This window comes from Dasypus novemcinctus, chromosome 12 (genome assembly GCF_030445035.2).
Source record: "Dasypus novemcinctus isolate mDasNov1 chromosome 12, mDasNov1.1.hap2, whole genome shotgun sequence".
Classification (NCBI taxonomy): Eukaryota; Metazoa; Chordata; class Mammalia; order Cingulata; family Dasypodidae; genus Dasypus; species Dasypus novemcinctus.
This window is the reverse complement of record NC_080684.1, coordinates 33,966,988-33,980,426: the sequence shown is the minus strand read 5'-3', so window position 1 is coordinate 33,980,426 and position 13,439 is coordinate 33,966,988. Positions and strand designations below refer to the sequence as shown.

Here is a 13,439-nt window from a genome sequence, read left to right as displayed (position 1 = left end):
TCTTAGCATCGGGCTGCATCTAACTGGGGAGCGAGCCTCTGCTGGGGAGCCCTGGGCGAGGGCGACCGGAGCTGAAGAGCTCTGCGATCTGGACAAATGGACAGCCCAACACACCTGGCCCCTGCATGGATCCATCTGGGACCTCCTGGAAGCCTAAGCTAAGGAGTGTGGCAGAGTCTAACCCTCTATTTGGTTCTGTGAAAATAGCCTGGGGCTTTCAGTTACACATGGACTACTCTTCAAGGGGTACACGTACCACAGAAGAAATACTAAACTATATTCTGATCATTTGGGGCCATTGCAGGCAACTCTTAAATCTTTAATCCAATAGGTACACAGCCCCTCCAGGCTAGGTATTTGCTGCTGCTCTATCTGTTCCCCTCACCTTCCTAGCCACCGTATTTCTAGGTGAGTCATCTGAGGCAATCCATCAGTTTTTGCTGATGGTATAAACATGTCTCAACACCAACTGGGCCAAGAAGTTAGGTGTCCTATTTGGCTACCCTCCCTCAAGAAACAGATGGCTATGAGTTTAAGTTCATTTGTAGTTTAATTAATTAATTAATTAATTACTCTGTCCCCCGTTGTCTGCTCTCTATGTCCATTCACTGTGTGCTCTTCTCTGTGTGCTGTATTTTCTCATTAGGAGACTCTGGGAACTGATCCTGGAACCTTCCAGAGTGGGAGAAAGGCGATTACTCTCTTGTGCCACCTCAGCTCCCTTTTCTGCTACGTCTTATTTTCTCTCCTCTGTGTCTCTTGTTGTGTCACCTTGCTGCGCCAGCTCTCCGCGTTGGCCAGCACTCCTGCGCAGAGGTCACTCCTGTGCTGGGCGGCATTCCCCCATGGGGTGGCACTCCCGTGTGGGCCAGCTCACCATGTGGGCCAGCTTGCCCTCACCAGGGGGCCCTGGGCATCGAACCCTGGACCTCCTCTATGGCAATCGGGAGCCCAACTGCTTGAGCCACATCCATTTCCCTCATCTGTAGTTTTAAAAGATTCATGTCACTGGTCCCTCCAAGTGTGAAGAGAGTTAACCGTTGGTTCTAAAAGATTCCACATCTGGGGTGGAAGAGGACGCTGACCTTGTTGTTTCTGTCCACAGATGTGAGCCGTCCCCAGGGCTGTGGGGACCTTAGGTCCCCAGTGACATGTGGCCGGGGGGCCTGGCCGCTGGCAGGGGCGTTCTCTGCTCCCGCTCTGGCACGGGGGGCTGCTCCAGTGCCAGATCTGTATGGTTTGCATAGAGGGGCTGGCACTCTGTGTGGCTGGAGTCTGATGGGAGCAGGGAGTGGGGAGAGGAGGCAGGAGGGGAAATCTCGCTCTCAGGCCTGAATGTCAGTGTAGCAAATTATCCTTACAGGGAGTTCAGAAAAGACCTACCTTCCCCTTTTCCTTCCTCTTGAAGTGGTTCTTTGTTCTTTGACTGTAAATCCTGCACTTGCATTTGTTGCCACCTCCATTGGCCCACCCCCTTTTCCTGCCCAGGAAAAAGGATGCAAAGGATTTTTGTATCCAACTGTTTAGTCATTGTCTTCCCTAATTAACTTTTGTGTAACAGACAGTTGTTAAGTACCGACTGTGTGCCAGGCCCTCTGGGAAGGGAGCAGGTAGAGGGTATGCAGTGAGTGGGGGCGGAGAGGGGCTGGGATGGTCGTCTGGGCCTGGAGGGGCAGCGGGGGACGTGGGGCTGGGACTCTGGGGAGAGAAGTATCAGCATCCCCAAACTTGCACGTGTCTGGGTTGAAACGCTTACTGAGGCTCATTAATCAGCTGAGTATTTTTGTTATTGGTTGTTTGGGATTTTATTGTATTGGGGTGATTCCTGCGAGGCTCTTTCTCCCTTTGGGTGTATGGGGTTAAATGTCAATGGCAAAGGCTTTCTCTCCAGTAGTCAAGTTAATGCCTGCCTCCTTTGCTGCTTTCCCAACCCGCTTTCAGAACCCGTCCTGATTGTGGTTCATGGACCACCGCCTGCAGCGGGACCCGGTCTTCAAGGACCACCTCGGAAGTTCTAGGGTAGAACCTAGGAATCTGCATTTTAATAAACTCCGGGTAATTTCTACAACCACTAGCGTCTGAGAATCGCTGACTGATGTGGGCGGAAGGAAGAGGAGGGTTGGATAATTCTGGCTGTGAAGGTGGCTTTCCTTGATGCTCACAGGATCAGGGAAACCCCTTCGCATTTCTCCTTTGGCTTTCCCGAAAGGGCAGAGCTACTGTCTGGGCCACACAAACCGCGGGGTGAGGCAAAGGGAGAAGGGGAGAGGAGAGCGGCACCTGCCTGCAGCCCTCACAGCAACAGGCCGCTTAGCCTCAGCTTCCACGCCAGGATTTAAGGCGGAGAGAAGTCACGTAACTTCACTAGGGTCACATGGCCAATCCGGGATCCACACTCGGGGCTGGGGAATGCTGGAGTCCATCTGCTTTTCTGCTGCATTACCTGATTGTTCCTTCAGGAGAAACATTCTGGCTCATCAGTGCCATTAGCTGCTCCCGGGCAGGAAGGCTGGCTCACCCTCCTTTCCTGGCTTCTGACACTGGAAGGAAAGAGCTGGAAGGTGACATGAGGGCCCCTGGAGGCATGTGTAGATTCAAACCCCCATCACCTCTGCTCTCCCAGGACGCTGGGCAGAGGGTCCACCACGCCCTGGAGATCTCATTATACAGGCGCTTGCCTGGGAAGCCGGAACGAAAGGTCCAGCCTTGGGCTGGAGGTCCCCGCGGCCTGGAAGGGGGCAGTGGACAGTCTCTGGCCTGTTCCTGACTTGACAGCCCCTAAGACATCCTCCCCTGGGACAGTCCCTCCTAGGGAAGCCTGCCCAGAGCCCCCTCTGAGGCCAGGGTGTCGCTTCCTGGGTGTAACGAGCTGGGGAGCGGGGCTTTTGACGGAGAGCTCTCCTTCACCTGTCAGTACAGGAAGAACCTCTCTCTCTCACCTGGTAGTAAATGGACTCTATTTAAATTCCTTCTTAAAATTAAAAAGAGAGAGAGAGAAAAAAAGGGACTTGATTGTGTAGAGACCATTTTGTCATGAGAATACACATCAGGTCTCGAGAGGTAGAAGAATGTTTGCCCAGCTCTCCCTGGCCATACCACCCTTCTGATGCCTGCAGGTGCTGCCCGTGGGCCACCCTGGCCCCGACCCACCAAGCTCTGTCTTCCTTGGCAGTGGTGTGCCCCCCTCCTTGCCTCCTGGGCCCAGAGGGTCCCGTTGGAGACTGCTCCCAGCACATCACCTCCTCGATCCTGCCAAGTGTGAGCAGAGCCAAGGTCAGGTTGAAGGGCCACTGGGCAGCTCTGAAGAGGGAAAGGAGCCCCACAAGGCACTTGCTGCACGGGGGCTGGGAATGCCAAGTGGGGGAGGGTTTACATCGCCCTTTTGGAGGTGGTGGTAGGGGGGTGGGGAGAGTGTGTATGTACATATTTGCACCCGAGGTGGTTTCTTTGCTTGTTTCCAAGGCGAAGGCTCCTCCTGTGGGTGCTGCTTCTCCTTCACCCCCACCCCCTCCCCATCCCTGGGCATCCGCTTCTCACCCTCTATGTCCAGTAGCACCAAGGGACAATGCTGGACACATTGGGGGGACCCCCTGGTTTTGAACAAGTCAGAAATGGGCAGGGATTTCCAGGGAACAAAATGATGTCTGACCAGGTGGGGGAGCAGGAAAGTGGTCTGAGGCCCTTGTGACCAGTCTCTCCCCACTGCCAGTTCTTCCTGGCAGGCCCCTCACCCAGAGAGAGTGCACTTGGTGCAGATGTCCTAGCTGCTCTACTATGCAATGAAAACTTAGTGCAGTCACCTCTTGAGGGTCATGTTTCAGAGGTCAGCAGTGGTGTGGGTAATCCAGCCAAGAGGTCATCCCACGATGCCCACTTCCATTTCCGTGTGGAGCACACTGCGTACTTCTCTTGGCAACGTGGCTGGGTTGGTTTGGAGTCACCTAACCCCCAAACACCAGCAGAACCTTTCGATGAGGCTCCCTCCGTTGAAGTGAGGCCCAGTTGAATCTGGATGGGTCTTTATCCTCTTACGGGAGGCGGGATAGAGAAGGCCACAGAGAGAAGCCACTGGGAGCAGCCAGAAGCCGGAGTCAATAGAACCGGATGGAAAGGAGAAGCCAGGGCCAAGAGCATTGCCATCTGGTGGAAAAGCCAGGGAACCCCGACATCTCTGGCCAAGCAGGAGACACCTGCCTGGGAGGAAGGAGGCTGGAAGCCTCTGGAACCACGAGCCAATAAATTCCTGTTGTTGAGCCAACTCATTGTATGGTGTTTGTTTTAGCAAGGGTTGATCTTTCTCACTCCTCCTGGGTCAGGTGAATAATAATACAAATTCCTGTTTCCTGAGATTCCAAAGGGAGCAGCCGGACACTGGGGCCGGGAGAAGGAGGCGAGCTGTGGGGACTTGTGAGGACGCGCCAAGCAGGGGAGATTCCAGACTTGGCAGAGGCCTCGGAGAGGGAAGGAAAAGACTAGGAAGCCCAAGGTTACCTGCTTTTTAAAAGGGCTATATCCATATTCTCTAGTCCCTTGGAGACTCTGTGTTTTTTTGGGGGGGAGGGTGTTGAATATGTAAATAAGAGTAGAGTAGAAAGAGCAGCTTTGATTTTCTCTGATGAAGGTCTTCGCTTGGTTTGTGACGTTTGTGACGTTTTCAAAGGTAAAGGGAGTTCAGGAGAGAGCTCTGGAGTCACTCACATGGACCTGCTTTGTGTTTGGGTTGTTGCTCTCCTGGCTTTACCTTGATCTCTGATTTCAGATCAATCAACTTCTTTTAAGTTCTTTCCCTAATAAAACTCCAAGCTGTCATTCCTGTTGGGTGGTACCCTTTACTCTACCTGGGGACCAGCTCTTTTATCAGGAGAGGGAGGGCTGTGGGAGCCCTCGGATCCTCTGAACCAGAAGAACTTGCTTTAGATTTTTTTGTTTTTGTTTTTGTTTTTACATGTTTTTTTTTTTTTTAAAAGATTTATTTATTTATTTCTCTCCCCCCCACCCCAGTTGTCTGTTCTGTGTCTATTTGCTGCGTTGCCTTCTTTGTCCGCTTCTGTTGTTGTCAGCGGCATGGGAATCTGTGTCTCTTTTTGTTACATCATCTTGTTGTGTCAGCTCTGTGTGTGTGCAGCACCATTCCTGGGCAGGCTGCACTTTCTGTCACGCTGGGCAGCTCTCTTTACGGGGCGCACTCCTTGCGCGTGGGGCTCCCCTACGCGGGGGACACCCCTGCGTGGCACGGCACTCCTTGCGCGCATCAGCATTGTGCATGGGCCAGCTCCACACGGGTCAAGGAGGCCCAGGGTTTGAACCGCGGACCTCCCATGTGGTAGGCGGATGCCCTAACCACTGGGCCAAGTCCGCTTTAGATTTTTGGTATTGATGTCCAGGAGGGCTGGGGAAGGGGTGACATCAACACGAGCAAGTGGCAGCCTGGCAAGAGTGACAGCCAATTTGTTTTCCTGTTTTTCTCCCAGGGAAGGTGCTGGGAGAGGGGGCAGCCTGGAAAGAGTGACATCCAATTTGTTCTCCTAATGGAGAAGTGGAGGTGAGGCTGAGAGGGTAGGGTGTCTACACCTACTGCTCTACCAGCTGCTGAGTTCATCTGACACAACTGTGGTCTGTCCTGAGCCCCATCCTGGGTCTTAGTGGAGGGTCCCATCGCAAAGGAGATAGTTCCTATACCCAGAAAACTTCCAGCCTGATCCAGGCTCCTGGTGCACCCACTGACACCCATGGCCCAGATCCTCAAGAACAGAAAAGGAGCCGCTCAGGGTTCTGGGCACTGTGGGGTAGTGGGAGGGAGGTGTGCATGTGTGTGTTGGGGAGTGAGCAAAGGCTAATGGGTGGAGAGGTATGGGGTGGCCCATGTGTCCACCTGGGTCCACCTGGGGTGGGAGAGAATGGTCCTGGGTGGCCTTGGAGGGTGGATGTGCCTCCGTGGGGTGGAGTCCCTGTCTGGAAGGATGGGGGCTGGGTAGAGAGGGTGGACAGGGCTGAGGGGTAGGTGGGGTGAGAGGAGATGGAAGAAGCCTGCATTTGGCCTATGAAGTGCCTAACACATGCCCAGAAGCAGTTTGAGCTGCGGTGGGAGGAAGTGAGAGCAACGGATTTGGGACAGGCTTTTGGCTGCTGGGAGTAGGAAGGGTTGGGGCGGAGGGGAAAGAGGCCAGCAGCCCCAGTTCAGGCTGAGCTAGAGTCATGGGGGTGGTGCTGGGGAAACACTGCACCAGGCTGGACTGCGGTAGGACGGGGGTGACCCGAGAAGGGAGCTTGTGTCTGACATGCCAGAGATATTACAGTTCACAAGGTCACATAGTCTTGCATTGCAGCAGCTTTATTGAAACACAGATTGAGACAACCCAGAAGGCAAGGCACCCACAGACAATCATAACCAAGAGGGAGGCCCAGAGGTGGCCTAACCTCCACCCCACCTGCTTGGCATTGACCTGAGCCTCCTGCACCCTGCTGTGCCCAGCAGTTTCTTTGACCTCTCTGAAGTCCCCCAACCAGGGGGCTGTAAGCAAAAGGATTCCCCAGTGTAATGGGCCTCTGGATGGGGAGTCACATCAGGAGGTTAGCTGGAACAGGTTAACTCAGGAGAAGGTCATCAGTCTTAGAGACAAGTAAGACGCAGATGAAATGAATGGGCAGGTGCTTCCTGCAGAGAGAACCTTCCCAGCTGGGAGAAAGGAGCTGTTGGGAGTTTCTCTCTGGTTCTCAGGTTGTAGGAGGCCCGGTTGGACGGTTAGTCCCATTCCCTGTCCAAGGCCAAGCCTCCAGGAGGCCTGGCCACTCTGGGCTACTGGCAGTGCCCCAGAGGCCTTGGGGAGTAATACAGAGGTTTTGGAGTTAAAGTGTGGAAATGACCAAGAAGAGAACTAGGAAGCAATACCCTAAAAGGAGAAGGTGGGGGAGCATGGCCCGAGGGTCCTCTCCTCTGTAGGAACATGTGGGAGGTTCTAGAAGCAAGCACACCTCTTCCATTCACACATCACTCAGTGCTGGGGCAGACACGACAGGTGCCACCTGGCCCGAGGCCCTCCACTCTACGCAAAGCGGACCGACCGGCTGCTCCCGCAGCTGAAGCCAGAGGAGCGGGGCTGGCAGGGGGCACAGGAGTCGGGCGCCATCACCATGATGCTGCCCCCGGTGGCCGAGGGTCCGGAGGCGATCTGGCGCCCCGGGGTGGTGCTGTAAGTGAGACCCCCACAGGTGACCCCGCCGCGGGAGCTGCTGACGCCTGCGGGCAGAGAGGAAACACGGAGGGGTGAGCGGGCAGCTGGGCTCCCGCTGACCCCACGGCGGCCCTAAGCTGCATGCACCTTGCAGAGTACCCGTCTGGGGTTTAGGGCAAGAAGGCAGCGAGGACCCCGGGACCCAGAGGGGCACAGCCGCCTTGCCCCATTTCCACGACCCGCCGCCCCCCCTGGCCATCAGTGAAGGCGTTCAGTTCTGCTTTCTGTCACTGCCTTAGCCCCCCTGGGGGGCCAGGAGAGGAACAAATGTCGCCCTCCCAGGTGGGGAACATTTGAAGTCCAGCGGCTTAGGCCATGGACTTCACCTTTGCCCACCAACAAAACCTTTTTTTTTCCCTAGGGGAATTTCTAGCAGATACTTACACACATTCACGGAGCCCACACCTTCACACAGCCTGTGGGGAAAGAAAACGCGTTAGCTCTGGACCTTGAGCTGGACTGCTTGAGCTGGGGGCTGCTTGGGGACAGAGAGGGCCATCCTGCGTGTGGATGCGACCCCACTGAGAGGCAGGAAGGCTTTCTCTGGAGTCTGAATTCAACGCCCACTTTCTTTAACTGTCCTTGAACGGTGGTGACCAGTACTTCTGGCTTCCCGTGAAGCGGGTGAGATTTTGAACTTCACCGCAGCCCCCAGTCTGCCTGTCCCAGCCAGGCCAGATAGCGCCGATCAAGCTCAGAGAAGAGGGAGAGTCGAGTCAAGGGTACCAGTGTGTGTGAAAGGACTTTGTGGACAAAGAAGAGCTAAATACACACGGGGCACCCTGTCACTGCAACACGCAAGCCTGTGCACATGCCGAGCTGAAGCCTTGAGTAGGAAAAGATCCTTCGGTGTTGCAAAAGCGGTCAGGAGAATGGACTTGGAGCCACGTGCCTTGGGGGCAGGTCCCGGCTCTTCCACTTAGCTGCTGTGTGGCTCTGGGATAATCACTACACTTCTCTGAGGCTTATTTCTTTCTCTTTGGCTGGGAAATTTACACCAGCTTCACTGGGCTAGGAATTAAAATGAGCACTTAGCATAGGTTGAGCACAGACCAGGCATTCGGCAAATTATTGTTACTGAAGCTTCACCTGTACCAGCAGTGGTCATAGAGGTGGCTCACACTTGGGCCCAAGGAATTTTACTCCTGGACCCCCCTGGGTCCTCCTTAGTCCCACCTGTGCTCCTCGCCCTCCAGCAGGCGCCGGTAGGTGGCGATCTCGATGTCCAGGCCCAGCTTGGAGTTCATGACCTCCTGGTACTCCTTGAGCAGGCAGGCCATGTCCTGCTTGGCCTTCTGCAGGGCGCCCTCCAGCCCCGCCAGCTTGGCCTTGGCGTCGGCGAGGGCCGCCTCGCCCTGCTGCTCCGCCTCGGCCACCGCGGCCTCCAGCTTGGCACGCTGCGGGGACAAACATGTGAGGACAAGGATGAGAGAAAGAAAGGACAGCGTGGAGCACCCAAGCTGATGGAGCTGGGCAGGGCAAGAAGGTCTCCAGAGAGAGGGTTGGGGCCTCTGGCCAGGGAGTCAAAGAGCTTTTCACCCTGTCTCTTTGGTGCTGGGCCCCTGGTGGTCGAGGACAAGGTTGAATCACTCCTTTGGAATTCAGCCAAATTCCAAGGGCTCATCTCGGCTTAAGTGCCGTGTGGTGTGGAAGAGCCCCTGCCTTCTCCGTGGGTCCCCATTTCCTCACGGGGCCCTTTGAGGTCTGGTCAGGGCCAGGCCCCCACCCTCCTTGGGGAGAAGGCCCGGCACCGCAGCCTTCCTGTGCTGGGGATCAGTACCTCTCTGTACCATACCTGGCACTTGGTGTTCTCCACCTCAGCCGTCAGCCTCTGGATCATGCGGTTCAGCTCGTTGATCTCCTCCTTGGAGCGGCGCAGGGTCTCCCCATGGCGGATCACCGTGGCCTTCATCTCCTCGCACTGGAGAGAGGCAGAGATGCTCATGGGGCACAGGATGGGATATCCCACCCATGCAGGGCACCACACGTGACTGTGCAGGTTGTGCAGTGCTCAGCCTGCTCAACCACGTGTAGCAGCCCTGCTCATGCCCACCCAACCTGCTGTCTGCCCTTTCCTCACACATCCCTAGGAAGGTCACTTCACAATCATCTTTGGCATCAGAATCCCCAGACAACAGAAGCCCTTCCTGGTATATACCCTGCCTCCCTCCCAGCGCTGTGTAGGAAGCAGGTGTCCTGGGCCACTCACTCACCTTGGTGCGGTACCAGGACTCGGCCTCAGCCCGGCTGCGGCTGGCGATGTCGTCATACTGAGCCTTGATCTCGGCCACGATGCAGTCCATGTTCAGGTCCCGGCTGTTGTCCATCTTGACGATGACCGAGGTGTCTGAGATGTGGGAGTGGAGGATGCGCATCTCCTGGGAGGAGCCAATATCCAGTGCATTTAGTTTTGGCGCCTGATCTGGGCCATGCGCCCCACCTCCCTGGAAGGGGCTCTGGCTATGGATGTCACATGACTCCTGCTGCACATACCCCCTCCCCCCCATTCACATATAGGCACATCATAAAGTAATAAAGCTGGAAGGAGCCCTGGAAGTCACTTAACAAATGAGGAAACGAGGCCCTGAAAGTGAAAATGGCTTAATCCTAAATCACCCAGCCTGGGAGGTAGGATTTGAATGCCAGCACCAGTGATTAGGCCACTAATTGTGACTCCTCCCTAACTGGGAACCCGTGCCCTGACTCCTGCCACCCTACCAGGCACACTTTCCTCCCCGCTCTAGGCCGACTAGACTGACACAAACACACACACAGCAGGCACACACGCCCGCCTGCACAAAGCTGCTCCCAGACACAGAGGAGCCCAGGCACAGGTAAACGCCACGATCATGAAACACGCGTGCCTGGCTTGTGCATGAGCACAGACGTAGCTTATGCACACGTGTGCATGCGCCTCTGGTCTCCACCTGGTCTTTTCCGGACCACGGCTCCTCTGTGTGTGAGCAGGATCTGCTCCCACTGACACCGCGCACATGCAAACACGCACACGTGCATGCTCCCCTCTCTCCCAGGCTCGGCGCCTCCCTCCACCTGCCCTGGCCGGGTGGCCGGCGCCCCTCACCTCCTCATAGAGCGTCTTCAGGAAGTTCATCTCCTCCACCAGGGCCTCTGCGTTGGCCTCCAGGTCCGATTTCCGCAGGTAGGCGCAGTCCACGTCCTGATGGCGCGTCCGAGAATGGGGGGCGCATGTGAGAAGAGGTCCCAAGGGAGGGGCCTCTCGCTCAGTGGGGTGACCTGGAGGCTGCACAGTTGGGGTCCCGCCTCCCAGCCCACGACCAGCCCCCTCACCTTCTTCAGGACCACAAACTCATTCTCTGCCGTGGCTCTCAGGGCCACCTCCTCTTCGTACCTAGGTGTGGGAGAGAGAGGAGCTGGAGCTCAGGTGTCGGGAGCTACATGTCACCCCAGCTCCTGGGCAAGCTCTTGCAGAGGGATCAACCGCCTTTAGAGGTGAGCCGGTGCTCTTGGTGCCCTATTTTGCGCATTGCCCTGTCTGGCCGTCTTCCACCCCAGTCCTGCTTCGGAAGGAGCTCAGGGAAGGCACGTTCCTTAACACTAGTCTCAAAGAAAGCGGGTACCACTGGCCAGCAGACCAAAGAGCCCGAAGGGAGCTCATCGGGGAAGGGTCGCTGTGGCATGCCGTTGGGTCTCCCTTCCTCACTCCCCCCAAAGCTGGCTCTAAGAACTCCAGGCCTCCAGGGGGTAGAGGGGGAGCCAAGGAACCCCAAGACACCTAGGTCCTTCCTGAACCCTCCCTCTGGGTCCCAGGCAGCCGCCGCCAAGAACGGACGCTGCTCGGGAGGGCTGTGTGCAGAGCCTTCCCCGCCTTCACCCGAGCTGTTCCCGCGTGAGGCACTCACTTCTTCTTGTAGCCCTCCAGGGCCTCCTGCACGTGGTTCAGCTCGGAGGCCAGCCTCGCGCCATCGGCCTCCACGCACTCGGCCTCGCGCCTCAGCGTCTCGATGTAGCCGTTGAAGAGCGGCTCCAGGTTGCTCTCGCAGCACTTGCGGTTCTGGTAGAACTGCCATTTGGTCTCCAGGAGCTTGTTCTGCTGCTCCAGGAAGCGCACCTGCCGCCCAGGGTGGGGAGAGAGACTCAGAGGGAGCCCGGGCACACGCCTGTTTCCCCAGAGCTCCCTCTGCCCTCGGGTCTCCTGAAGAGCCGGGGTCCAGCCAAGGTCTGCGCGATGGGCAGAAGTGTCTGGGGCTCCAGGGTCCCTGCTCCCAGGCCCTCAGCCAGGCTGTGGCCAGCGGGAAAGCACCCCAGGCTCGAAGCCAGGGCCTGCTTCCGGTGCCATTCTGGCACTTTCACAGGGCAAGCCACTGAAGCGCTCAGTTCTCTTCTTTCTAAGATGGAGATGACAACAGTACCCACCTTAGAGCTGTGATGGCAAAACAAGTTAGTACACGTAAAACGCTTCGAATAGGCCCTGACACATACTATGCACTCAATAAATGGTTCTATTATTATAATTACTAGTTGTCCTTCATTTACTCGTTATGCAACACATGCTATTGAATATTTGCTATGTGGGGCCAGGCTGAATCCATGGGTCTCCTCCCGCCAGCTGGGGGTCACCCCTTGCACATGCCCGGCCTTCAATCACCGCCTCGCCCCCTCGGCCTCCAGGCCCCTGAACTTGGGAGGGAATGGCAGCAGCTACCATGTGCTGCTTGTCAGCGCTGTTCGTGCATTAACCCGCTAACCCTCCCCACGGGTGCACGAGGGCTGCGCCAGCGAAGCCCAGCACCACGCCCGAGGTCTCGCCCTGCTGCACGGCCGAGTACCATCAGAGGAGCCCGTCACCCCTCCACTGCTGCCCCTTCCTCCTGGGCCAGGAGCCTCGGTGCTCTCTGCTCTCCCTGTTGCCTCCCACTCTTCCAGCACCCAGCGCCCAGTCCGGTTTTTCAGAGCTGGCTCTGGGATTCCGCTGGGGGCCGTCTCCCTCCAGAAGATGCCAGACTCCCTTTCTGGACCACCTCCAGGCCTCTGTGAGCTTTGCCGGAATTAAACGGCGAGATCCGATCCCCCTCGCTCCATTGGCCTCAGCCTCTGTCCTCGCTGCCACCCTGTGTGCCCGCCAGGCTGGGACCTTCGCCACGGCAGGGCACGGCTGGGGCCTTTCTCCGCCCCCTGGGGCTGGCACATCCTGGGTGGTTCACCCACCTTGTCGATGAAGGCAGCAAACTTGCTGTTGAGGCCCTTGATCTGCTCCTTCTCCTGGTGCTTCACGCTCTGTGCGCTGGGGTCGATCTCCAGGTTGAGGGGCGTCAGGAGGCTCTCGTTGACTGACACGGTGGTGATGCAGGGGGCGCTGGGCCCGCACACGCCGCCCGAGCGGTAGCCGAAGCTGCGGCCGCACGAGCCGGCTCGGAAGCCCCCGATGGCCATGCGGGGGCCGCAGGAGCCCGGGTTACAGAGGCTGCGGCTGCTGAAGCCCGTCAGCCCCCGGTAGCAGGACACCCCTCGGTAGGGGGCGGCGGTGATGCAGCAGCGGCTGCCCGTTTTGGGCGCCACGGCCGAGCAGGAGCTGAAGGTCCTGGTGACCCCGCATCCGGAACTGATCCTGTAGGAGCGGCACGACATGGTGTGAGGCTGAGCGGCTGCGGGAGTCGGTGTGGGCTGCGGAGTGCTCGGCTGAGAGTCCTTCTGGCCTCTCTGATCCTCCCTGGTCCTTTTATGTGCGGGGAGGCTGCGTAAAAGGAGCGAAAAGCCACTTTATGTTGTTTATTAGCTTGGGGAGTTTGCCAGCAACTCCCCAAGGACTCGTCTTAAAGGTGAGCTCAGCGGTGACTCCGGGGCTCCGTAAAAGTATTGAAGATGTTGTTAGGTGCGTTTGCACTTTTCATCTTCAAAGCTCGTTTACATACATTAAGTAATTAATTTCCTCGCCGTCTCCTGTGAGATGGCCTCGGCTCCCACCTGGAGACGCATTTGAACTTCAGAACAGCCAGGGGTGGCCGGGTTTGGGCTGGAGGATGGAGCTCCCGACTCCAGGGATGAGTCCTGGGGTCCCAGGCCGGGTGAGCCCCCGGCAGGTCGGCGCCTCCAGCCCCTGGCTATGTGCGGGGCTCGTTCATAAGCGGATGCCTGGGGTTCAGGGGCTGAACCTACCCAGGTAGTGTGGCCCAGAAAGTGGGTCAGGACCAGAGGGGCCATTTGGGCCATGTCCTCCTCCAGGACAGG

General features: G+C 57.2%; 1 protein-coding gene across 1 annotated transcript; it reads right to left on the bottom strand.

Moving 5' to 3' along the window:
* Positions 1-6,977: 6,977 nt before the first annotated feature.
* LOC101418158 (keratin, type II cuticular Hb5) lies at positions 6,978-12,884 on the bottom strand. The gene is made up of 9 exons (XM_004460951.5): positions 12,420-12,884; positions 11,114-11,322; positions 10,542-10,602; positions 10,315-10,410; positions 9,446-9,610; positions 9,028-9,153; positions 8,409-8,629; positions 7,617-7,648; positions 6,978-7,237 (listed from the first exon to the last, which is right to left on the bottom strand). Exons 1-9 carry the CDS (start codon positions 12,837-12,839, stop codon positions 7,044-7,046), a joined length of 1,524 nt encoding a protein of 507 aa, XP_004461008.1. The 5' UTR covers positions 12,840-12,884; the 3' UTR covers positions 6,978-7,043.
* Positions 12,885-13,439: the final 555 nt, after the last annotated feature.